Source organism: Anguilla rostrata, chromosome 7 (assembly GCF_018555375.3).
Source record: "Anguilla rostrata isolate EN2019 chromosome 7, ASM1855537v3, whole genome shotgun sequence".
Classification (NCBI taxonomy): Eukaryota; Metazoa; Chordata; class Actinopteri; order Anguilliformes; family Anguillidae; genus Anguilla; species Anguilla rostrata.
Genome location: NC_057939.1, coordinates 19,684,053 through 19,706,200, shown reverse-complemented (window position 1 = coordinate 19,706,200; position 22,148 = coordinate 19,684,053). Strand labels below are relative to the sequence as shown.

Here is a 22,148-nt window from a genome sequence, read left to right as displayed (position 1 = left end):
GCAAAGGGAGAGGAATTAGCATTCAGCTGTGGTCAGATACATTAAATTGCAAACCTGCTCTTAAAAATGTGATTGTGTTAGTCTTACCAGATTATCCTCTGCTCTGCGTTGATAGAGTTGTATCTGCAATAAAAACAAAAGAGTTTCAACACTGAACTTCCCTTGATGAATTTGAATAATTTTTCAGGATCTGACTGATTGAATGTAAGTTTGAACAAAATCCATGAAGATGAATACGGAATATAAACTTAAGCACTTGCATAATGTAGTGGTTATGCCTGGATGAGAGATTTGCAGTATATCTCCTGTTAATTAGCTCTCACAATGAAACACCGGGGAAATACATTTGCTGTAATTAGTAATTAAGTCTACAGACTTTTTATGTTAGATATGTATAGTACACTATGTTCGTGAAAATCCCTAAAAAGAAAGCTGCTTGAAATTGTTAAACCTAAATAAACTGCTACTGAGGACACTAGAATATGAAATAACACTATTCTATCATTATTATTAGTTCTGGAAAATTGGCTCACTTCATTCTTCAGATAACGCTGGCGCTCTTTGGTGACCGTCTTAATCTCCTCTCTATACTCTGCAAATTTCAAATTTGTTTGGGCTGTTCTGGCCTCCTCTTCAACCAGTTTCCTGTAACATAAGAATCCTTGGGATTCAGTACAACTTGTACTGCACAACTCATTATTTTAGCCCATAATTCATGTTTCCTTCAAATACTGTATCATGTACATGCTTTGATGAGACAAGATTTCTTCCGCCATGGCATTGTATTTGCATAAGGTCTCCGACCAGTTGTTGCTGTTTGCAACTACTGTAATAACTGGAGGTAGAAATTTGGCACAGATGCTCAGATGAATCTCAGAAGAAAAAAATTCTGAGATTTCTTTAAACTGTTACTGCAGCTAAAATTGCTAACTCACCAAAATCATGGGAAGGGCACATTTGAGTGTGCAACAAGCTGATGCTCATCAAAACTGACCTACGTTCTCTAATGAAGAGTGATTTTTATTCCTACTTCCTCATGACATTTTTGCTTGAAACTCACTGCTGGAAAGTGGTCTCCGTCTCCTGCATCTGGATGGACATCATGTCAAGCTTGTTCCGGAGCGTGTTCATCTCATCTTGGTGTGCTTTTCGCTCCTGCTGGATGCTCGACTTCAGCCCCATCATCTCCTCAGCCAAATTTGTTGTCATTGCTTCGAAAGCCTTGCAAGACTCCTTTTTTGAATGTGAAATTGTGTAAACAGAGATTGATGCATGCTGAGCATTTTATTTATTCTTTCAGTCATGACAGATGATAACAGTGCAGCATCATTGACAATGTTGGCACAGCTTCTTACCTTCAGCTCTTCTTTTTCTAATTGGGTTGTGTAAACCAATTTATCTCTGTTCACCAAATGTTCTAGGAGTTCCTTGATCTAAATTGGACAGTAAAGGGGAACACAATGATTACAGTTCGTCCAAAATCTGTTTTATTACAAGAAATCCAAAACATTAGGCAAGAGTGACAGAAGTACTACAGTAGCATTAGCCGGACTTGGTCACCTCAGACTTGTGTGAATCTCCTATCTTTTCCCGCTCCATGCTCATTTCCATTATGTCCAGCTCCAAAGCCTTAATCTTGGAGCTTAATTTATTTTCTGTTTCTTGGTGAAGGGTCTGCTCCTGGTCCAGTTTCCTGAGAGACAGAGACCACAGGAGGCAGAGACCATGGGGCATTAAGACCTTGACTGCAAGGCTCATTATTTTCTGATCACAACTGCTGTACTTTTTAAATGTCTTGATTTTGTCCCAAAACTAAAGATATCCTCCTCGTAGTTTTGGGAAAAAATATGAATTTTTATTAAAAAGACGGAGTTTCTGGAATGCTGCTTGCCTTAATCTAGAGGAGTTAAGACTGTATTTATCAGATACATTTTCTAGGAGATTGGGCATCAGTTGTTTTAATCAATATCTTTACAAATAAAATTATAAGAACACCATTAGCATGGACTTGATTTTTATGCTAATCACTTTAAAGCCCAGTTTTCACATGACAGTTTGCTCAGTATTTACTGCTGTAAAGTGGTCTCCTTCTCTTGGGCCAGGCTGGTGATCATCTCCAGTTTGTTCTTGAGGGCGCTAATCTCATCTTGATGAGTTTTACGGTCCTGGTCTAGACTTGTCTTTAGCCGAATCATCTCCTCAGTTGAGGTTGTGGTCTGTACTTGGAAGGCCTTGCAAGATTCCTGTTTTAAATATGAAAATGCAAATGTAGGAATTTCTTCATGGCAAACACTTGACTTTCAGTCAGGACTCACATGAACATCATGTAATCAAAGCATTATTGACAATGCTGGCGCTTGGGCCAAAGGCCCATTTCAGCTTCTTACCCTCAGCTTTTCACTTTCCAATTTGGCGGCGTTAAGCAGTCTTTCCATGTCTGAGGACTGTTCTTCGAGTTCCTTGATCTAAATTGGACAAGCAAAGGAAACTAAATGATTACAATTTTTCCCAAAACCTACACAGTATGCATAAAAAGACCATAAAAAGAGATGTGATTTATGTAACAGGGGAAGTACACATTGAATTAGCCGGACTTATTCACCTGGATCTTGTGTGAATTTTCTGTCTTTTCTCGCTCCATGTTGATTTGAATCATGTCCTGTTGAAAGGCCTTAAGCTTGGAGTTCAAGTTAGTCTCTGTGTCCTGGTGAAAGATCTTCTCCTGAGCCAGTTTCCTGAGAGACAGAGACCACTGGAGACTGAGACCATGGGGTGTTAAGACCTTGACTGCACAACTCATTGTTTTCTGATCACAACTGCTGTACTTCTGAAATATATGTATTATGTCCCATAACTAAATGTCTCACTCACCAAAAAGTTAGAAAAAAAATTACAGTACAAAGATACAGTTATAACTAATTTCATTCCTTACATGTATCTACCAATGTATTTCTCATGTATTTACCAATGTCTTTGCAACTAAAATCATTATAAAACCGTTGCCCTGAACTTGATTGTTTTCGCTGTCACCTTAAATATTCCCTAAGCTTCAAACTTACTGCTGTAGACTGCTCTCCCTCCGCTGAAGCAGTTTGGCAGTCATCTTCAGCGTGTTGTTGATTATTTCTGCCTCTTTTTCTAAGTTTTTCACCTTCAGTTTTAGTCTGCGGTTCACCTTAGCCGATTTCAGAGTTGTAACTTCATAGGCCTTGCAAGAAGCCTTTTTGAAAAAGAAATTGTGTAAATAGAAATGCCCATAATTATTATTGCTATTATTGTTAATATTATTATTGTTGTTAATTTTATTATTGATATTTCTTTTTTCTCTTGCCAATCACAATTCAGCCATGAATTACATGCAGACAGTTCAAGATATTTCAGATAAATATTTTGGTCTCGCACAATTGTACATTTTTGGCAGTGTTCACAATGTTCTCACTTTACCTTAAGAAGCTTGTTGTCAGTTATTATGGTGGTCACAGTTCTTTTAATCCTCTTCAGATGGTCTTCAATGTCCTCTTTCTGAAATTGACAAGCATAAGAAAAAGGTTAGTTGAAGGTATGCCCAAACCAACATATACAGTAAAGGGGTTTCCGAAACTTACTTTTTTATTCAGGTCCGAGATCTTGTTAAGAGCAGTATTTCTTTCTGCAGACAGTCGTTCCACTTTTTTCTTTGTCCCTAAACAAATTGAAAACCAGAGTAGGAAGAAATGTTACACTGAAACAAGAGGGCTGGAACACAAGTAATCAGTCACCTAAGATGAAATATACCAATGTGCTCAATGAATTGTTTAAACTTACATTGGTGTATCCTGCTTTTAACCTGGGGACAACAAGCAGGAGAATAGAGAGGAAAAAATAATCAATAGTAAAAAACATAGTCAATGACAACACCTTCATTGCATGCAAAGGCACTGGTGAAGATTTGCTCAACAACCTGACAAGTTTTGATCGTGCCATCACAGAGAAGAGCTCTGAGACTATTTGCAGACAGCAAACATAGTGAAACAAGCTTACCGTCAGTGCTGTCCTCCACACTATCAACACCCATGCTACGTTCAGCAGAAGTATATTAATCTCTTCCCAGTTTGGGCCCGCTCTCCGACCCTCTGGGAGCTGGGTGATGAGCTGAACAAGATTCACAAAACCTTCCCAGGTCAGAGGACTGCACTTCAACTGGGTCAACTTGTACACATCTTATTACGGCAGTATTTTTTCCTTTGTCCATCAAACTGAATCAACTTCAATGACTTTATAATGCCTCAGTGTGGCACACAATAGGTCAGTCTCCATCAGTTAAAATACACTTATCCCCTTCATTACTATAGTTTCTCAGTCAAGAAATCCCACCTTATCTAATTAAAATCTCATAAAATGGTAACATGGTATGAATGCACAATTAACAATTGCTTTTTGCTCATATTAATGCATCAAATATCACCATGCCGTAAAGAATAATGAAGCCTTCAGAAAGTAGTATAAATTACCTTGTCAGACAGCCAAAGAAATACCTCTTTGGAGAAGGTAGGGATTGTCAGGGAATTCAGCACTGGGCAAAGGAAAGAATCGTATTGATTACAGATGAAATATTACTGAAATCACAATTCAGTGATCAGCACCTTTTCTTTGTCTATAAATGCTGGAAAAACAATGTACTTTACATTCCCTTTTGGGAAATTGATATGTAGGCCAGGATATTTCACCCATACATACAACATAAAGCTTGTTATTATTAAGCTGGTTGGAAGGTACATTTATTGAACCAATATGGAAAGATGGCTATAGGTAACTGTATTTCTTTATAATAATAATAATAATAATAATAATTGAGTCACTATACTGATATTCATTACCGCTATATCACCGTGAATGCAAAGATGAACAAATCAAATAAATCAATTGGAAGTCTGTGATAATAATGAACTTTTCTAATACAGTCAGCTAAAGGTCCATAAGGTCCATGTATCCTATATCTTGATACACAAACAATTTCCCATAATTAATTGTCTATTAGGCTAATCATTTCTTGATATCTAGCATAAGTAGCATCACATGGAATAATTTCAGCATTAGTTTCTTGTTCGGTGTTAATATCTGGCAGTTCTTTCAGGCTATACAAGAAATTCATATTTCAATGCTGATTAATAACATAGAAGAAACCCATCTGTTAAACCACAGTACTTCCTAGAAACCAAAAGTTGGCACACTACACAGTTCAGACAAATAACCAGGACAAGCAGTTTTACATTCAAATTAAACAAATGCACCCCTGTACTTACCAACATTGGAAAATGCTGAATTTGTGAGGAAAAAGAAAAAAAAAAGGAAAAGAGGGAAAATAAACAGCCACCAACGCGAAAACACGTTGGGTGGCATACTTACGTGCTACAATACGTATATATTTAGTAACAATTTTTGAAAAGAGTGAAGTAAATTAATACATTAAATCAGTAACGTAACCAATACAATCTGTCAGCTTGCGTTAAGAATAGCAATGGTGAATAATTGAACTGCAGAGTTGCATGTAGTGACACTTGTGATGTCATAATACACAGAACTTTTAAAACATAATATTTTTATGGCTTTTAGAATTCTAGCTGATTTCTGCCTTGTGATGTCAGGTCTCATGGCTGTTGTAGCTGTATTTTGTTGAATATCATTTTAATTAGTTAATATTGGTAGGCCACAATAATTACAAATACTAGCTTTGTGTCTTTTCAAATGTTTAACAGTGAAGGCAGCTAAGCTAAATTGCAAAAGGAATACAGAATACAGAAAGTATGTTTCAATTCATGTATTTTTCAAAAGGCCTACTGCTTCCTTGGTTGCCTAGACAACCATATACTCTGTAGTCAGTATTCCATTAGCCACTTGGCTAGCACTGCTCTCTGTGGTGCTGATCTTGAAAGACAGTAACCATACTGACACAAATAATGTAGGCTCCTGCTTGACATTTTTTACAAAAGAAATGCCTACAGTGGAAAAATAGAGTACAACATGGGCTGAAGGAACCTTTTAGTTCCTTGAAAAGTAGGGTACTTTTGGTGGAAACGCGGCTATAGTTACTTAGTGGGAGTTCTACTCTGGTTTGGGTATTCAGCATTATGCTGGTGCAAAAATAATCATATACAATTTAACTATCATGATAGCGTCTTGATTTGCATGTGTGCAAGTGTCTTCTTTCTTAACCATGATATAAATATTACCAAGATAATTTTTTTCACGTTAAGTTCTTCAGAATTGATTAAAATCTTCTGCTTGAATACGTGATTACTCTTTATCAATAAATGTATTGTTTCATGCAATTAGCGTCTCATTTTGGTACAAAATGTAACCCTTTGAGTTTATGGAAAATATTAAAGTTAGAAAGTCCGGAGTAGGATGTAAGTCCCCAATAACCTTAAAGTCTGTATATGTATTTTTCTATGTTACATAAAATACATTTTCGATTTTCCGTCTTGGGCGACAGACGACCACAGAGAGGACGAACAGCCACTTGCTTAATAGCCTATAACCAAAGCTCATTTTAAATATTCGTGTTTCCCGCAAAAAGGTCGGCCTTCGGGTGAGACGTCATCAGTAAGCGACAAAGGACAGGTGTCCGAGGAATATTCCTGAACTCGAAAAGTGCAACTTTCTCTTTGATTGCATTTTATAGAGTCTTATTTCTTGTACTGTCAAGAACAGAATGTGGAATATGCTTTCTTGTTTGAAATAAGTAGTTCTGTTGTATTCTACGTGTATTTATTTTAGAAAAGCCCCTCCGACGTGAAGAAACCGAATCTCTTGAGTTTCCTTAGTCCCTACGAAAGATCTACGTTAAGCCCAATGTGGGTTGATACACAGTTCTGGCTTTCAATGAATCTAGCCAACTAGCTGCCAGGGCCATCAGTCTGTCCGTTTGCTTCAAATAACAAGGTAAACGTTGAGCATATGAATGTTACGTTATGTGTTATAGTTAAATGTTGAAGATTTTTATATTTAGCTAACGTGAGTTACTTAGCTATAGCTAACTGTTTGTGGACTTCGATAGCTTGACGGTTCGCTGACCTAGGCGACATAACTAACATATCTGATATTACCATACCAATCTGAACTTCACGCCGAAGCTACTTCGCTGAAGTTATTTTAATATTATATCTAGAAACTATCAAGTGTCTTGCACTACTGCAGACGTGGCAGTAGCTAGTTATCTTGCCTTGCTAATTCTGTCGCAAAATCACTTTGTTACCTTACCACATTGTTTTCGTCGTGGGATTTTTTTTTTGAATTGATTACTACAACGGTGGCACTAATTATTTAGACTTTTTAGCGTCACAAAATGGATCTGTATTACATCAGCAAAATGGTTATGGTCAACCTCTTGGTTGAATTTCTTTGGAAGGCGTGATTAAATACGATGGGTTTATTGTGCCACAGGTGTGAACATGATTAACACCGAGAAGAAACCTACGGGAGGTGATGCTTCTGCGAAGGAGGCCAGCGAAAAGAAGAAGGAGAGTGAGAAGAAGAAGAGGTCACGGGTGAAACAGCTGCTGGCAGATGTGAAGAAGCAGGTGGAATTCTGGTTTGGGGATGTCAACCTCCACAAGGACAGGTTCCTGAGACAGCTTGTTGAGCAATCAAGAGATGGTTGTAAGTGTATAATTTTTCCAGATAGTGTCTTTGTAGCACATAAGAATGGGATGGTGGAGTCATTTCATGCTTCAGTCTCTGAAATAATGTTCTCCAACTGTTATGATTATGGAGATGTCATTTTTGATCTGCACATGTTTGCCCTTGCTTGCAACGACAGAGGTTCTAAGAAATACATGGCGCCCTTTTCCCCTAAAACTGGTGCTTTCATGGTTTGAATAGCTACATTCTTAAGAAACCATTTGAGTTTTTATCCTTTTTGTGTTCATTACTAATGAGTGAACTGCATCTATTTCTGCTCTGTAGATGTAGATATTTCTGTGTTAGCCACCTTCAATCGAATGAAAAAGATGACGACTGATGTCAAGTTGATTGCAAGGGCCCTTAAAAACTCAAGTGTAGTCGAGGTAAGGAGTTTATTTTATTTTTTTCTCTGTGCTGAACAGTTTGTTCATAGCATGTTTTTTTTGTCAAGTAAAACACTCCAAAATAATTTCAAGACGATTGTTGCTGGCCAAGGTTTGGAAGTGTAATGGTGTTTTGAGAGTGAAAGCAATTAATTCTTGTGATTCCAGGTGAACCTTGAGGGAACAAAAATAAGACGACAGCATCCACTAGGAGAGGAGCCAAAAAATGTGGACGAGCGCACCGTCTACGTGGTAACAGTGCACGTTCCTGCAGTAGTTCTCATGAAGCCTCTAACTTACACGTGTGATTTATTCTTTACATAATTAGAGTTGAAGCCCAGACCGTGGTGTCCACTTTTTTCATTCTTTTCCAGGAACTGCTGCCCAAGAATGTGACACACAGCTGGATAGAGCGGGTGTTCGGCAAGTGCGGGACCGTAGTTTACATCAGCGTCCCGAGATACAAGTCCACTGGACAGCCAAAGGGATTCGCCTTCATCGAGTTTGAGACGGAGGAACATGCGCAGAAAGCCACTGAGGTATTTTTGTGCCGTTGATTTATGGTCTTTTTGGGTGGTTATTTATCTCTGTCAGTGTTCATTTATTTTGCTCTCCGTTAGATGCTGAATAACCCTCCCGAAGATGCTCCCCGGAAGCCGGGCATCTTCCCCAAGACCAAGAAGAACAAGCCCGTTGCCCTCCCAGGCCCGGAGGACACCCCTCTCGGTGGGTGTGCTGCAGCGGCCGCTGTAACGGGCTCTCCCATTGGAGTACCCCGGCGACCTGCATGCTCTTCCCTCATACAGGAGTGTTGATGGGAGTGGATGTCCTTAGAACACATGCATGTCACAATCACAAATGGAAAAAGTCTTCTTTTTTTCCCCCTGAGAGCAAACAGACCTCACATTATGTATAAACTAAGCCCTTACCTCTGCCATTGGCTAACTACGTTCGCATTAATTCTAACTCTGTCACTGCTTATTTTTTGTTTGTTTGTGAGTAAGTGTGCATGTGTTTGTTATACGTGACCTGTGCGCATGAATTTGTGTGTATGACTGTGTTTGTAGGTGTGTGTATGTGTGTATGTACAGGGAAAGGGAAGGGATGTGGGATGTAGAATATTTTGTCCTACTTTTATAATGGTGCTGGCTGTTGTACACCTTTTTCTTAAATAAAAAGATATTTTAAAAAAGTAATGATAAAAGTCATAAATAACTTATGTTATTATAGAATAAAATGTACGCAGCATGCAAATATGTATTTAAGCATTATGTATACTGTTTTGTGCCCCTTTTGCATCATACGTTACACACACTCTCTGAGCAGAAGAGAAGAAGAAGAAGAAGAGGAAGAAGTCTCGTGCTGGTCGGAAGGAGAGCACCACTCAGCCAGTGCCCGAGACCAAAGAGCAGGAAGCCGTGGAGGAGACGGAGCCCTCCGACAGGAAGAGGAAACGCGCAGCGGAGGGCCCGGAGTCTGAGGGCCAGGATGCACCGAAGGACCCAGCCAAGCGGGAGAAGAAGAGGAGGCGGTCTCAGAGCGTAGAGGGGTCCAGGGCCGACACGCAGGGCGAGACGCCCGCCAAGATGAAGAAGATGGCCGAGGTAGAGGAGGACCCCAAGGAAAGCGAGGAGGCCGAAAATGAGGTCAAAGGTAGAGTCGAGGTTTACATATTCAAGGCTATCGTTTTTAATAGTTTATTGTGCCCAATGCAGAATATATATTTTATGTTTATGTATTTTAAAACTTGGCTGCAGTGTAGTATAGTGGTGGGGAACTGGGCTGGTTACTAACTGATAAATAACTTTTGTCAGTCTAAATGCTGCTGTGTGGTTTTTCAATGCTGTACATAAGCACGTAGTGTGGGAAAATCATAATGAGAGAGGCTGCAAATATAGAGGTGGAAGCTTCAGTGAATGGGACAGTAACATCTCAGTGAGATGCACTGTGCTCAGCAGACTGTTAGAGTCATTCCCTTTGCTTTGCAGTAGATTCTGCTGAGGGTGAGAAGGAGAAAGAGGAAGATGAAGAGGACGGGAAGAAGGAGGACTCTCTGTTGAAGGCCAAGAGGAAGAGGAAGAAGAAGCACAAGGAGCGACCCAAGATTGGCGAAGAGGTCATTCCCCTCCGCGTTCTTTCCAAGTAAGCCTCCTCTGCTCATCTCTTGATAAAATAGTCCACCTGTGACAGTCATTGTATGAAGTCCTGACTACAACAGGCTGCTTATTTGTAAAAAAAACAAAAATAGTGCTTTATGCTGTTCTAAAATTTCAGTTGCATGCGCCCTCCTAATCCCTGAGATTGAGAGCTTCTTTTTGAAAGCGTGTTATTTTTCTGTAGTAAATGTTGACATAATATTCCTTCTGTCTCTGCTCCTGCTCTCCTGCTCTGTGTGGAAGGAAAGACTGGCTGGACTTGAAGCGGGAGTACGTAACGCTGCAGAAACGTAGCATGGCCACTCTCAAGAAGTCCATGGTCAGCCAGAAGGGTAATGGAGAAATGGAGCTTGGCTCCACCATGGAGAGCAAACAGACTGCCGGTAAGTATGACTCACTGCCCTTGGAAAAAATTGAATGTAACAAGATACATATACAGGAGATGATGGATGTGCTAAAAAGGAGCAGGAAAGGTATTCAAGTGGTTTTTATTCATTAAATCTTTCATTGAAAAGGTCTGAAATTCTTCCATGGCTGCGTAGGTTATGGAAGTATTTGACCTTCAACGTGCATTCTGCTTCTCCTTGTGTTTGTGCTCCGAAGACATGAACAATAAACAGGAGCGTGTGTGCGACAAAGAGGCGTCCCTCGGCCCCCAGTTTGAGAGCGGCGTCATCGTGAAGATCACGCACAGCCAGCCACTACCAGGAAGGAAGTGTATCAAGGTACCTTGTTTCGACCCTTTAATTGTTTTAGTCAATTTTAATCACTAGAGTTAACACTGTTGGCAATGCTGCCATTAAATTTGTATGGCTTGCGCAGGATGCCCTGTCGGAGGTGTCTGCTGTCGTGTACGTAGACATTCTGGAGGGGGATGCGGAGGGGCACGTCCGTTTCAAAACCCCCGAAGATGCCAAGGCAGTGATCACGGCTCGCTCCGAGATCCAGAGGAGGCACAACTGGAGACTGGAGATCCTCTCTGGTGAGATGCATGCTGGGACTAGAACGTGGTGGGTCCTGAGATGAGATTTCACATGCCTGCTCATTTGTTTCAGCCATCAGACTTAATGTTTCTTATTCCCTCAGAATATACTGGTGGCAACATCAAAGGCAATTACCTTTTATTTTCTTTGCATGTTATTGTGTTAAAAATGACAGTTTGTGTTTGTGCTGTTTCTGAAAGTCCATTAGTACAGAAGTAGTGTAGTGTTTTTTTGAAGAATAAATTACTTCTATGTTTCTTCTATTTAAAAGTTGTATTTTGCTTTATTAAAAGGTGACAATGAACAAAGATACTGGCAGAAGATTTTGGTGGACCGGCAAGCTAAACTTAATCGTCCGAGGGACAAAAAAAGAGGCACAGAAAAGGTAAGCTAACTGGTTGGTTGGTCGGTTGTTATTTGTATTTCATGAATTTCAAATGTGTTAAGACAAATTTGTAAAGGTAAGGAGCAAAAATTAAAATTTAAACCTAAGGAGAAAGTCTTTTCTTGGCTAAAACAAAGTACATTTAACCCCTTCACGCAAGCTCCCTATTGGCCTGGGCATTGGTGTCCTGTGATTGCTGAACTCAGATGCAACCAAACTGAGTTGAAACAGCAAACTGTTTTCTAGCTTTATTAATAGACATGCATGACAACTACACCAAATACGGAGTTTCTAATTGTCCATTCTTGTGTCCATTGAACAAGCACTTCCTGCCCAGTCTCTTCTGCAACTAGTGTGACACACTGGACAATAGTGTGTATCTGGGAGTTCATAGAAAGATTCTTTACCCACCAAAAATTCTAATTCTGTCATAGCAACAAGATAAAGCCAAAGGTATGCCAATAATAATAGCCCAAAGGTATGCCAATACTGTAGTGGGAAAATGCTGCTTGCTGAGTTATGCCACGTCACTCTACTGTCAATGTCTGTGACTAAATATGGAATAAATATCCAATCTTACCACTGGTTTTACACATAAAGATGTCCCTTTCAAGATTCATTTATTGTCTTGAACAATCTGTTCAAATAAGACGCAAATAGAAGGCAGGAGTAGGCATTTACATCGGCCACGTGCAAACGCCCTCTTGTTTTATCGCTGTTGTAACTCTTTTCAGTTAGTTTGGCTTGATCGATAACTCTTTTATCCAGTAGAGGACAGTATAAGATTACAAACAGTGTATGGCATGTCTCATTTGAAATAAATAATGATTGAGACATGCCATGGTTGCCCCCATGCAGCGGCATCAGTTGTAGCTTTTGCAGTCAACTGTAACGTTACACAGTATTATACAAACACTCATCGAGGTGTCATTGTTTTTTTACTTTGGTTTTTGGAAAATTTTACTAGCAAACTCTCACCATGCTGACATAAATTTGGGGAGTGGGTCAGAACAGGAGGGAGCAGAATGAAGTCTAGCGAAGATACATACGAACATGGTGAAGATGTACACATTGCTGCTTGTAACATTACAATAATTTACATTGTGTTATATTTTTTGATATTGTTATGTTTGCATTGGTCTTAAGAGACAACTGTTAGCCTCTGGTAATGGTGCTCAGCACATTTGTATCAGGAGCAATCCAGTAGTTGTCAGTGTAGCGCATTGTTAGCGTACCCTAGGCAGTGGTAGCATAGTGGCTTATAGTGGTCTGCTTTTTTAGAATGCATGCCCCTCAGAAAGACACTTGTGTCTTTCAAGAGCTTTGCGCTATTCTCTAATGCAGCTGTTTCACATACTGTAGTGTAAGAGTTCATAGGTGGCTCAGTCATGTGCTATGCTTGAACATGATCCAAAAGTGAGCTTCATGAGTCAAAACAGTTGATTTGTAGTGAAATATATGATTATGTTATGATGGACAGCAATGCACAATTTAGTAATTTTGGATAGATTTGGAGACACTAAGGGACACCATGGTACACTGCTTACCTTTTGCGACATAGATCTTTAGTAGTTCGCCATATCACCCTCAGATTTTGCACACTCAAGTACTTTTTTTGGTCAAGTACTTTATGATCCAGGACATGTGTTTTACTTGTGATCTTGTGAGTATTTTATTTCAAACCATAGAACAGCTTCCTTTTTTGAATTTTCTCCAAGATTGTATTTGTGGCACTTTAGTGTATATTCATAATTTAGGGAGAAAGTATTTGTATTGTAATTGTTAGTATTGTAAATGGTACAACTGTCTTCCTTCATTTAAACCTTTTTCCACATCTCTGTGATGCTCACATCTGGAGTTGTGAAGCCATAACAGAACACTACCTGGGCTAGGATTGGCCAGATTTGGCATCTGCGCAAAGGGGTTAAGTAGTAAGGTCTGTGTATAAAGTCATAAATGACTGTCACACCTCAACAGCGCTTTCAAAACAAAGGGAAGACTAGGTGCATATGGACAATTAGTTATACTGATGTACACTAACAAAGTAAAATGGTGGCTCTGTCTTCATCTAACAGACAGATTTTTATCATCTGATTAATTTCACAGTTGATTGCGAAGGCAGAGAAAATAATCACAGCCCAAGCAAAGGAGGCCAGTAAGCACATCCGCTTCCTGGAAGACTGAACTTCCTGAACATCGTCTCCAGCTGATGACTCCCACACCGGTGTGCAGGACAGTTTGAGTCAGCGTCATTTTTCTTCTTTTTTTTTTTTTTACTATTTTCAGACAATCTTGAATAATGTGACTGGGGCCTAACGTGGCAAGGTTTCTTGAATATGTTGCTTTTACATTGACATGACTCGTCTTGAGTTTGATGCATTTTTATTTTGACCTTTGTGATGAGAGTGGCACAGACTTGTTACATGCCATTTGCTTTGTTTCCAGGTTTACAAGTGCGATTTGCAGGATGATATTATATATTGAATAGAAGGGAATTCTGTATATTAATACAGCAAGTACACCATGGTTGAAAAATTATAACCAGAATATTATGGTAAATTTGTACCTTAGAGTGTTTTGTAAAACGATGCACACACAAATTCACATTGAACTGGTTTCAGCAAGGTTTTTATGAGTTGAGTTTTATTAAAAGCTTGTGTTTTAGTTTAAATTTGTTTCCTATGTTTGTGGAAACTAGAACAAGATCAACAAAATTTTGCCATGTATGAAGATGTGTATATAATGTAAATATGGCAGAATGTGCCATTCTTTTGTTTTTCTGGCCCCGGTTACCTCATTTACAGAGTTCATGAATTTCAGTATTTTTTGGTAAATAAAACGCCGTGTTGAATGAATGTGATGACTGGTGAGTTCCTGGACATTTGGTTTGCATTTCTGTGGGGCGTGTTCAAGCTTTTGTATTAAATGCCCAACCTATAGTCAACTTTTCGGTTGGAAGCTTTCCTTCTAAGGTCAATATCTTAGAATGTCCCTCCTAAGTTGTCATGTACAATATGTAACCAATGGACCTGTTCTTACTAAGCAACCATAAATATAGTATAAGTCTTGCCAATTTTAAGTCGCCCACACACCTGTCTCATATAGTACTTAAATATGTAGAGCATCAAATTGAGGAGCTATTTATTTTTTTTTTTTACCTTTGAGACGGTAATACTGGTGTTAATTTAGTCTTTTGTTAGATGATTTTACATGAAGGGAAAATTAAACCATTTGGCTTGTAAATTATGCTTGGAATTTCTGCAGCACCGTCAGCACATTGTTTTGTATTTAATTATGGAATAAAACAATCCAGTAATGTCTTGAATACAAAAAACAGTATGTAGCATAAGATTGGTTACAAAACTTTTACATGAGCTATAACAAATTCTCTTCTTAAATGAAACGATTAATTTTCCATACAAGTAATATTTAAAATGCAGTGTTTTTTTGTTAAAAAAAAGAAGGAAATTAAGCACATTTATTTATATATTGCTTTCCATTTGCACAGTAAATAAATTTTAATGTTAAGAAAAACTTTGGCATCCTGAAAGCATGTACAGCAAAACCTTTTCATCCTGAGCACCAGAGTAACTGCAAACTCAGCCAAGAGTGTGCCTGGACAATACATAATTGGCTATAGAAGAACTGAATATTAAATATTTTTACTTTACAATTCAAGCGAAAATCTCAATTTTACCAGTACCTTTACCAATAGTCTAGTTTGCCCTCTTGCGTCTGGTAAGGGCAGCTGAATGGACAGTTGGCGTCTTGGGGCCATGACTGCATTTAGGTTTACGGCTGTTGGTTTCAGCTGTCCGGACTGCACTGCTCTCCCTTGCTGACGGTGTGTGCTGGAGTTTGTTTCCTTCACCCCGGGCAAGCCTGTACCCTCTTTCAGAGCAGGGCTGGGTCTCCTTGGTAATGTCACTGGCAGTAGAGGCCATGTTGCCGGGCACGGAGCAGTTCCGGGACTGAAAGCTAAGTGGGAGTACCAGGGTCTTTGGCATGTCCTGGGATGGACAGGTGATGGTGTTCGTCAAGACCTCCACAAGTTTGTCTGGCTCCTTCAGCTGTGTTATTGGGAGAACTTTCTTGGTCTCCCAGAACCGGCGCTTTTCCCCCTTGGCGGAGGGGGCCTCTAAGGACACCTTGTCCGTGGTCCAGGCCTGCTTAGGGGTGTGTGTAGATGGCAGTGGATGGCCCTGCTGCACCACAAAGTCAGCATGAGTGGTGGAGATGAACTCCACTTCATCCTTGGGAGAGGAGTCACCGGTTCTCTGCCCACAAGTCAGCCTTAGTGGCCAGGTCTTACACTTGTCCCACAGTTTGGTACACCCCTGGCAGAGCGTGGGGTTACTCTCCCAAGTGGCTTTGGATCTGACTGGCTTGACCACTTCTACCTGCAGACAGCTGTAGTCATGTCTGTAAGTGGTGACGCAGTTTAAGGGGCTGCTGCTGGGCTTGTACACGAGCCGCTGGATGAGCCGTTTAGGCTGTGGTGGGTGGCAGATATAATGCAGCTTGTAGCTGGTCGTGCTCTCGAAAGGCAGGGCCTTTTCCCCAGCGGGAGTGACTTTCCAGCTCTTACCGGCAGCGGGAGCAGCCTTGGAGCAGCAGTGCTCCTGGTACGGGACGGTCATGTGGGACTTGTGGCTCAGCTTCAGGTCGCTGTTGGTCCTGACAGGCCGCTGAAATGGAGTGGCCCTTGATTGAAACTCCTCTACAGTAACAAAAATTCAGTTAGCTTCACTTTTAGAATTGTCATTTGCCTAGATGACCATTCTAAATCTGACCAACTAGACAGGCACCCCGATAAAGTGCTACAAAATATAAAACTAACCTGGGTGCCATATTATTTTATCACGAATAGTAGTAGAAGTAATATTAGTACTGTATGTATAGAAATTTGTTAAAAGCCATTTTACAATACAACTGTTCCTCAATGTAAGTGCAGCTCTATTCACTTGTTTCATTATTCACAACTCAGAAGTGAGGCTTGGTTCAAGATGGCTTATAAACCATACATGGGAACTGTTCTTAATAATTAATTATCATTGTAGCTATGAAGGAAAGCATACCTTTGTATGTGGACCGAACGTCCATCTTAGCAGATGGGGGACTGTACTCTATGGTCTTGGTCACTGTATTCTGCTGGATGGAGTATGCTTTATAGTCATGCACATACGTACTGGTATGCTTCACAGCCCCCTCAGGTGGGACATGGTGAGCCTCAGCGATCTTTGGGACCCTCCTTGTCACATCATGCGGCATGATATCTGACCTAAAATGCATTTTAACTTTTTACTGGATTGTTTCAGTATTGGGTTTGAAAACTGAAGGTTAAACTAACCTTCTGAAATGAGTCAAATGATTTGATCGATAAGGGGAACGATTCAGTCAAATGATTCAGTTAATTCATTATTAAGAATCAAACTACTTTTTTCTAGTGCTGACAATACAGAATTGTACATGGAAGTAGAGCAAGGCTTTATATTTGCAAAAGTCAAACAGCTATAATACGAGCAGATTTTCCTATTTTTGTCCAAGTTCACAGTGCAGAACGTGGCTCTGCATGTTGCATTGAGCATGTTAAAGGTACTTCTACATGACCTTGTACCTACCATCAAAAGTAATGTCTATAACAATTACTTATAAATATCGTGTTTCTCATAATCAAAGGCCCACTTTATCCACCAGGATCAATTGTTCTACAAAGGCAAGGTCACTTTAGTTGTAGGCATGGCAACGGAGGAGAATGGCAAACAATTATCAGACAGAAACAAACTGTATTTGGTTTGAAAACATTTTCCTTTCTTGTTTAAAATAGCCAAGCCTTTAAGAACAAGAGAATATTATCAGACAAAAAATGCAAAGGTCTTGTCAGTTTAGCAAGTAGGTTAACAGTACAAACACCATGAAAACAGTGTCAATATACACATTTTTATTCGAGAAAACATGCCATACCACATAAGGAATGGAATTAATGTGTAATAAACCATTTTTTATGGTTACAAAAACAGTATTCATGAGATAATAGCCATTTGGGCCACATAATTCCTCAATTCATAGAAGTCATGAAGTTAGTGGTGACAAATAGGGGACCATGTGCGGTAAGGCCACAGGTAGGTCTCACCTGAATGCTGTCATGCCAGTCATCTTCACTTCCGGACGCCGGCAGTTCTCTGGAGCTTTTTCCAACTTCTGCGCGGCTGTAGAGCTGTGGCCGAGGAACCTGGCCTGATACTCCGTGACCATGCGACCAGAGTCGGCACTTAGCTCTGCTGACTGCGGCATATGAATGAAGTGTTGGTGTCTGCAAAGAAAAACTTAATATAATTCCTAGTTGAATGTCAATTTCAAACAGAGCGCTACCCAAATTTTGTAACGGGGATTGGTCTTCTGCAGACTGCGATGCTTACAGTACTATAGATAGAACGCCCCTTTATTACACACATGAACGTGCGTAATGTGGTATTTATAGTTAGAATATTTATCCTGAAGCTGTTGTTTTGTCTGAACACTAACAGGGAATATACCGTATCAATGTATGCACTGCATGCATAGCCTGCTCCAGTTCCGTTTCCGAAATTAACAGTTTACAGATTGAGACTCCCCTAAATACAGTAGGCCTATAGCACTACTAACATATTTGAGGATATGTTGGAGAAACAAAAGCCCCTTTCGCTTTTGACAAACAATCTGATGTAATCTTTATGTGACAACAATTTTTACAAGTACTCTCTTAAATCGGAAAATGCAGGGTCTTACCTCATCGAAAAAGATTATCCAGAAAATGCTTCTCACATAGACTGCAATGATGTGCGCGTTCTGTAGGCCAGCATCTTTTAGATGAAATTCGCTTTCACACACTTGCATTTTACTCGTTGAAACGACAGTGTTTCAATAATTCAAAAACAGACGAGAGTAGTGAACAAATGGAGTCGGCAGTGGGGGGGGGGGAGAAAATAGCTAAAAATACCACCGGATTACTCACTCACCCACTCTAGAGATCAGAGGCATGAAGGGCTGTGGATGAGAACAGGCGCTTTACTGCCATTAGGAGGATGGACGTTAAAGGCTTTTGATCTAAGGGGAGATTTCAAGCCTTTCATATAAAAAACGGATTTGCGGGGGAGAGAGATAATAGGCTAATCCTATGAAAATATGAAGCAACGTAAATCATCTATGAACAACCACGGATTAATCCACCCCAATTTGATTGGGAAATTATGCAACTAGTTTTATTGATTTTATTGAATTTTAACGTAGAATGGTAGGCTAAATCGTTTGGATTCTGAGTCTATGATTTGTATAGTAAGTATAGTAATATAGTGATTTGCATAATAAATGTGAAGCCGACAGTTGAAACGGGGCGGAAAGAGTTATCTTTCCTCCGTAGGCCAGAGAAGCCATCTGCACCCACACAGCACTATCCATCTGCCAATGCTGTGCTTGCCGAGTCCTAGAGCGCCCAGTGTTTGGCGGTCCAAACCAGTAATATCAAGCCCTCAGAAAATTGATTCAGTGAATGTAGCTACATCAAGGTGAAGATCTGGAATAAGCATTGATGTATTCATGTAATAATTAAAGAACCATCGCGCTGTGATTTTTTGTCAGCTGTGGTGGTATCTTGCTAATGTGAAACACCCTACAACCCTTTGACATGCCCATAAATTGACTTGGGCTGAAACCTGAGACTTAAGGCAAACTGGCCAGTCAGAGCTATGTTTGAGAAAATAATCTTTAGGCTACATAATCTCTCCCAGCAGGACCACGGACAGCTCCAAACGCCTGCTATAGTTGGCCCCGCCCCCGTGGAGGAAAAGCATAGTATATTTGTGGTGACGGCAGGATGTTACATACAGTATGTATCTCTCACATACCTCCATTCCTCTATCATTGCTCTCTCTCTCTCTCTCTGACTCCAGCTTTCTTCCTAAGTGAGTGCGTTCGTGTGCTGCAACCACTGAACCACTGTTCATTGACCGCAACTATGACGAGTGACTGAGGTTAAATGAGGACATGTGACTGCTGCTATTATCATGCCAAAGTACAGCCAATAAAAGACCAGAAGACGAGCGTGATGAAGCTCCAGAATATGATTGCGAAAAAGAGTAAACATTGATATGAAGGAGGATTGCGAAATGTCTAACATTTTATAAAGTGTGTGTCAGTCTACTTTGCCATCTATGTCCAGCAAGAATGAAACTGTATAAAAAGACCTTGGCCTTTGTCTTGAAAATGCGGCCTGACCCATATAGTTTACATTTAATTTGCATATATGGTTTGATGCAAAATTATTGGGACGGTAACACAATTTTTGTTGTTTTGGCTCTGTACTCCAACACATTTGATTTTAAATAAAATTAATATAATATTATAATATAATTTGCTGTTAGATTTAATTTTAGGGTCATCTATAGCTGGTGATCCTTGCAGGAGTTACAACCCTTTTTATACATAGTCTCCCATTTTTTATTAAGACTCAGTATTGAGAGAGCACATGATAATTATCCACCAAACCACCATTCTTGTACTTCTATTATCTAGGTCACCTCAAAATAACTCGTTAATTTTATGGAAGTTGTAATGAATTGATTGGTTGATAGACTGACTTGCTGATTGATTGGTTGATTATTTGATTGATTGATTGGTTTTGTTTCTCTTTGTAACACTAAAAGATTTGTATGTTTTTCCCCAAAGCAGGGGCTGAACATATCGTTCAGTTTTATGAACCATCCTCAGCCTGATTACAAACTGTCTCCTAATACACTGTGCCCCTCAGTCAACCCTGTGAACTCTCTGTTGTTTATATTCTCTGGCCTTCCGAAAAACCTTATGTTCCAACCCTTGCTCTTGAGACAGTTTTACTGGAAACACACCAATTCTGAATACTTTCGATCCTCAACAGGGCCTTTTGTATCTTCACCCAATTCCATCTTAAATTTCAACTTCCCATTCCTTCATCAGAGTGACTGCAGGACTTCTGCAACATTGGTCATGTATGAATATAATTATATATTATATATATTTTGAAGCATATTTTTGAAAAGAATGTTTTTGAACTTACCTGTGAAAACAAGGTTCCATTAAGTATTTTAAAGATGATACTATTGAAATATATGTGAATGTACTGTACTGGTCAGGAATATTTCTCATTAAAATAAGTTTTTTGTCGTAAAAACTGATTTACTTATTTTATGTATTTATTTATTTATTGCAGTTTGGCTTGTTTGAACTTTACTCTCACCATATACTTTACATTTCCCATTACACCGAGATTAAAGTATTCCTTAAGCCTTTTAAAAGAAATAGGTTACGCGTTGTGTAAATGAATGCAACATCAGCCCTTAATTGCATGTTATATTGTACTTTGAATCATCAGCACATTTCATTTATGGCTCACATTGGTAATTAAAATTTCCCTGAGCACATCGGATGATAGTGATCATAGTCCAGCACAACGTGGTCAATCCATGTGGACTGTGACGACATCTTCATTGACTGATTCAATTTGCACCCTTAGTGATTACCACATTATATTACTGCTTTGCAACTGATTATTGAAGAATAAAATTACTTCAGTCAGAGCAAGTCTATATCTGGCACTGTTGATGTAGCTAGACTATTGGAAAATATTACATAATGTAGTACCAAGTACTGTACTAGAAATATTGATGAGTAGCAAATATTTAGAATGCTTTGCTCTAGAAGTTTTGTCATAGTCAAGTGCTTAATGACAGCTTGTTCACACTTATGGAGGTTACTACGCTGTCAAAAAAAATTACCAAATAAGGGCATACTGTCATAGCACAATCTACCACTAGTCTCTAATTGTCAATGAGACTTTGACAATGGAGTCAGATAGCATATAGGTTTTCAAACACAGCTGCTCTTGTACTTATTACAAGAAGTAATTAAGTACCTAGGTGAATGTCCAGTCTTACTTTGGCTTTCATTGCACTGGTGATAATTAAGATGATGATGATGATGATGATGATGATGATGATGATGATGATGATTGATAATGGCTAATTAAAATAGCAGTAACAGTGAGGATGAAGACAGCAATAGTAGGCCTAATCAACTTACTGTTATGCCTGAAAAGCTGTCTAGACCATAAAAACATGACTTTTTGTGGGATGGGTTTCATCCGACAACTCAAAAGATTTTGTTTAAAATCAGTCTTAGGTTTGGGGAAAAGTGATGTGATGGTCATAAGCTGAAGCAACAGTTGTACGTGAAAATTAACATGTTCAGCTCTTTCACCTAGATTGTTCTGGCACTCTCTCTTGGCTAAAGGGAAATGAGTCACTGAGCAACCTCCTTGAATCATGTGAATTTATTACTCACAGTTGGAAATTGAAACTAGTCTGTTGTAGACCAGTTGTACCAAATATGAGAGAACTGTTTGTACAGATGTGTAACAATTTATACATTTGTTTCATGTATGATCATTTAAATGTGCGTTCACTAGGACAACCCAGAATACATAGATGAAATTAAAGCTACGTCACTCACTTTGCTAGCAACGTCTGTCGTAAGAACAAGGAAATTCCCTCTACTGTGACCTTTGCTC

General features: G+C 39.4%; 3 protein-coding genes across 8 annotated transcripts; 1 reads left to right on the top strand and 2 right to left on the bottom strand.

The window, feature by feature from the left end:
* Positions 1–234: 234 nt before the first annotated feature.
* Positions 235–5,904, bottom strand: LOC135259305 (cingulin-like). Of its 2 annotated transcripts, XM_064343523.1 has the most exons (12): positions 4,491–5,904; positions 3,805–3,826; positions 3,606–3,682; positions 3,445–3,522; positions 3,060–3,220; positions 2,603–2,735; positions 2,388–2,465; positions 2,071–2,243; positions 1,561–1,693; positions 1,356–1,433; positions 1,061–1,233; positions 235–645 (listed from the first exon to the last, which is right to left on the bottom strand). In XM_064343523.1, the coding sequence occupies exons 5-12, from the start codon at positions 3,101–3,103 to the stop codon at positions 369–371; spliced, it is 1,089 nt and encodes a 362-aa protein (XP_064199593.1). In that variant the 5' UTR covers positions 3,104–3,220; positions 3,445–3,522; positions 3,606–3,682; positions 3,805–3,826; positions 4,491–5,904; the 3' UTR covers positions 235–368. The 2 variants fall into 2 exon arrangements, with proteins under 2 accessions (XP_064199593.1, XP_064199592.1); XM_064343522.1 differs by lacking the exons at positions 3,060–3,220; positions 3,445–3,522; positions 3,606–3,682; positions 3,805–3,826; positions 4,491–5,904 and having other exon boundaries at positions 2,603–2,866.
* Positions 5,905–6,560: 656 nt separating this feature from the next.
* larp7 (La ribonucleoprotein 7, transcriptional regulator) lies at positions 6,561–14,424 on the top strand. 3 transcript variants are annotated; one of them, XM_064343512.1, is made up of 13 exons: positions 6,561–6,921; positions 7,423–7,638; positions 7,945–8,045; positions 8,214–8,297; positions 8,420–8,584; positions 8,666–8,771; positions 9,372–9,698; positions 10,037–10,187; positions 10,445–10,584; positions 10,805–10,926; positions 11,024–11,183; positions 11,478–11,569; positions 13,676–14,424. In XM_064343512.1, exons 2-13 carry the CDS (start codon positions 7,431–7,433, stop codon positions 13,751–13,753), a joined length of 1,734 nt encoding a protein of 577 aa, XP_064199582.1. In that variant the 5' UTR covers positions 6,561–6,921; positions 7,423–7,430; the 3' UTR covers positions 13,754–14,424. The 3 variants fall into 3 exon arrangements, with proteins under 3 accessions (XP_064199582.1, XP_064199583.1, XP_064199580.1); XM_064343510.1 differs by having other exon boundaries at positions 6,562–6,921; positions 10,034–10,187; XM_064343513.1 differs by lacking the exon at positions 13,676–14,424 and having other exon boundaries at positions 10,034–10,187; positions 11,024–11,211.
* LOC135259301 (stabilizer of axonemal microtubules 1-like) lies at positions 13,822–20,649 on the bottom strand. 3 transcript variants are annotated; one of them, XM_064343514.1, is made up of 4 exons: positions 18,338–20,649; positions 17,703–17,854; positions 16,648–16,850; positions 13,822–16,289 (listed from the first exon to the last, which is right to left on the bottom strand). In XM_064343514.1, exons 1-4 carry the CDS (start codon positions 18,443–18,445, stop codon positions 15,286–15,288), a joined length of 1,467 nt encoding a protein of 488 aa, XP_064199584.1. In that variant the 5' UTR covers positions 18,446–20,649; the 3' UTR covers positions 13,822–15,285. The 3 variants fall into 3 exon arrangements, with proteins under 3 accessions (XP_064199584.1, XP_064199586.1, XP_064199585.1); XM_064343516.1 differs by having other exon boundaries at positions 16,759–16,850; XM_064343515.1 differs by having other exon boundaries at positions 17,703–17,882; positions 18,338–20,648.
* Between the last annotated feature and the right edge of the window lie 1,499 nt (positions 20,650–22,148).

Coding starts and splice junctions, on each gene's coding strand:
- LOC135259305 (XM_064343522.1), bottom strand. CDS start 2,800: ATGAGTTGTGCAGTCAAGGTCTTAACACCCCATGGTCTCAGTCTCCAG. Junction 2,466..2,602: donor AAAATTCACACAAGATCCAG/GTGAATAAGTCC, acceptor TGTCCAATTTAG/ATCAAGGAACTCGAAGAACA. Junction 2,244..2,387: donor TGGAAAGTGAAAAGCTGAGG/GTAAGAAGCTGA, acceptor TATTTAAAACAG/GAATCTTGCAAGGCCTTCCA.
- LOC135259301 (XM_064343514.1), bottom strand. CDS start 18,445: ATGCAAGTGTGTGAAAGCGAATTTCATCTAAAAGATGCTGGCCTACAG. Junction 17,855..18,337: donor GGATAATCTTTTTCGATGAG/GTAAGACCCTGC, acceptor CATATGCCGCAG/TCAGCAGAGCTAAGTGCCGA. Junction 16,851..17,702: donor ACTGGCATGACAGCATTCAG/GTGAGACCTACC, acceptor AATGCATTTTAG/GTCAGATATCATGCCGCATG.
- larp7 (XM_064343510.1), top strand. CDS start 7,431: ATGATTAACACCGAGAAGAAACCTACGGGAGGTGATGCTTCTGCGAAG. Junction 8,772..9,371: donor CCCGGAGGACACCCCTCTCG/GTGGGTGTGCTG, acceptor CTCTCTGAGCAG/AAGAGAAGAAGAAGAAGAAG. Junction 9,699..10,033: donor GGCCGAAAATGAGGTCAAAG/GTAGAGTCGAGG, acceptor TTTGCTTTGCAG/TAGATTCTGCTGAGGGTGAG.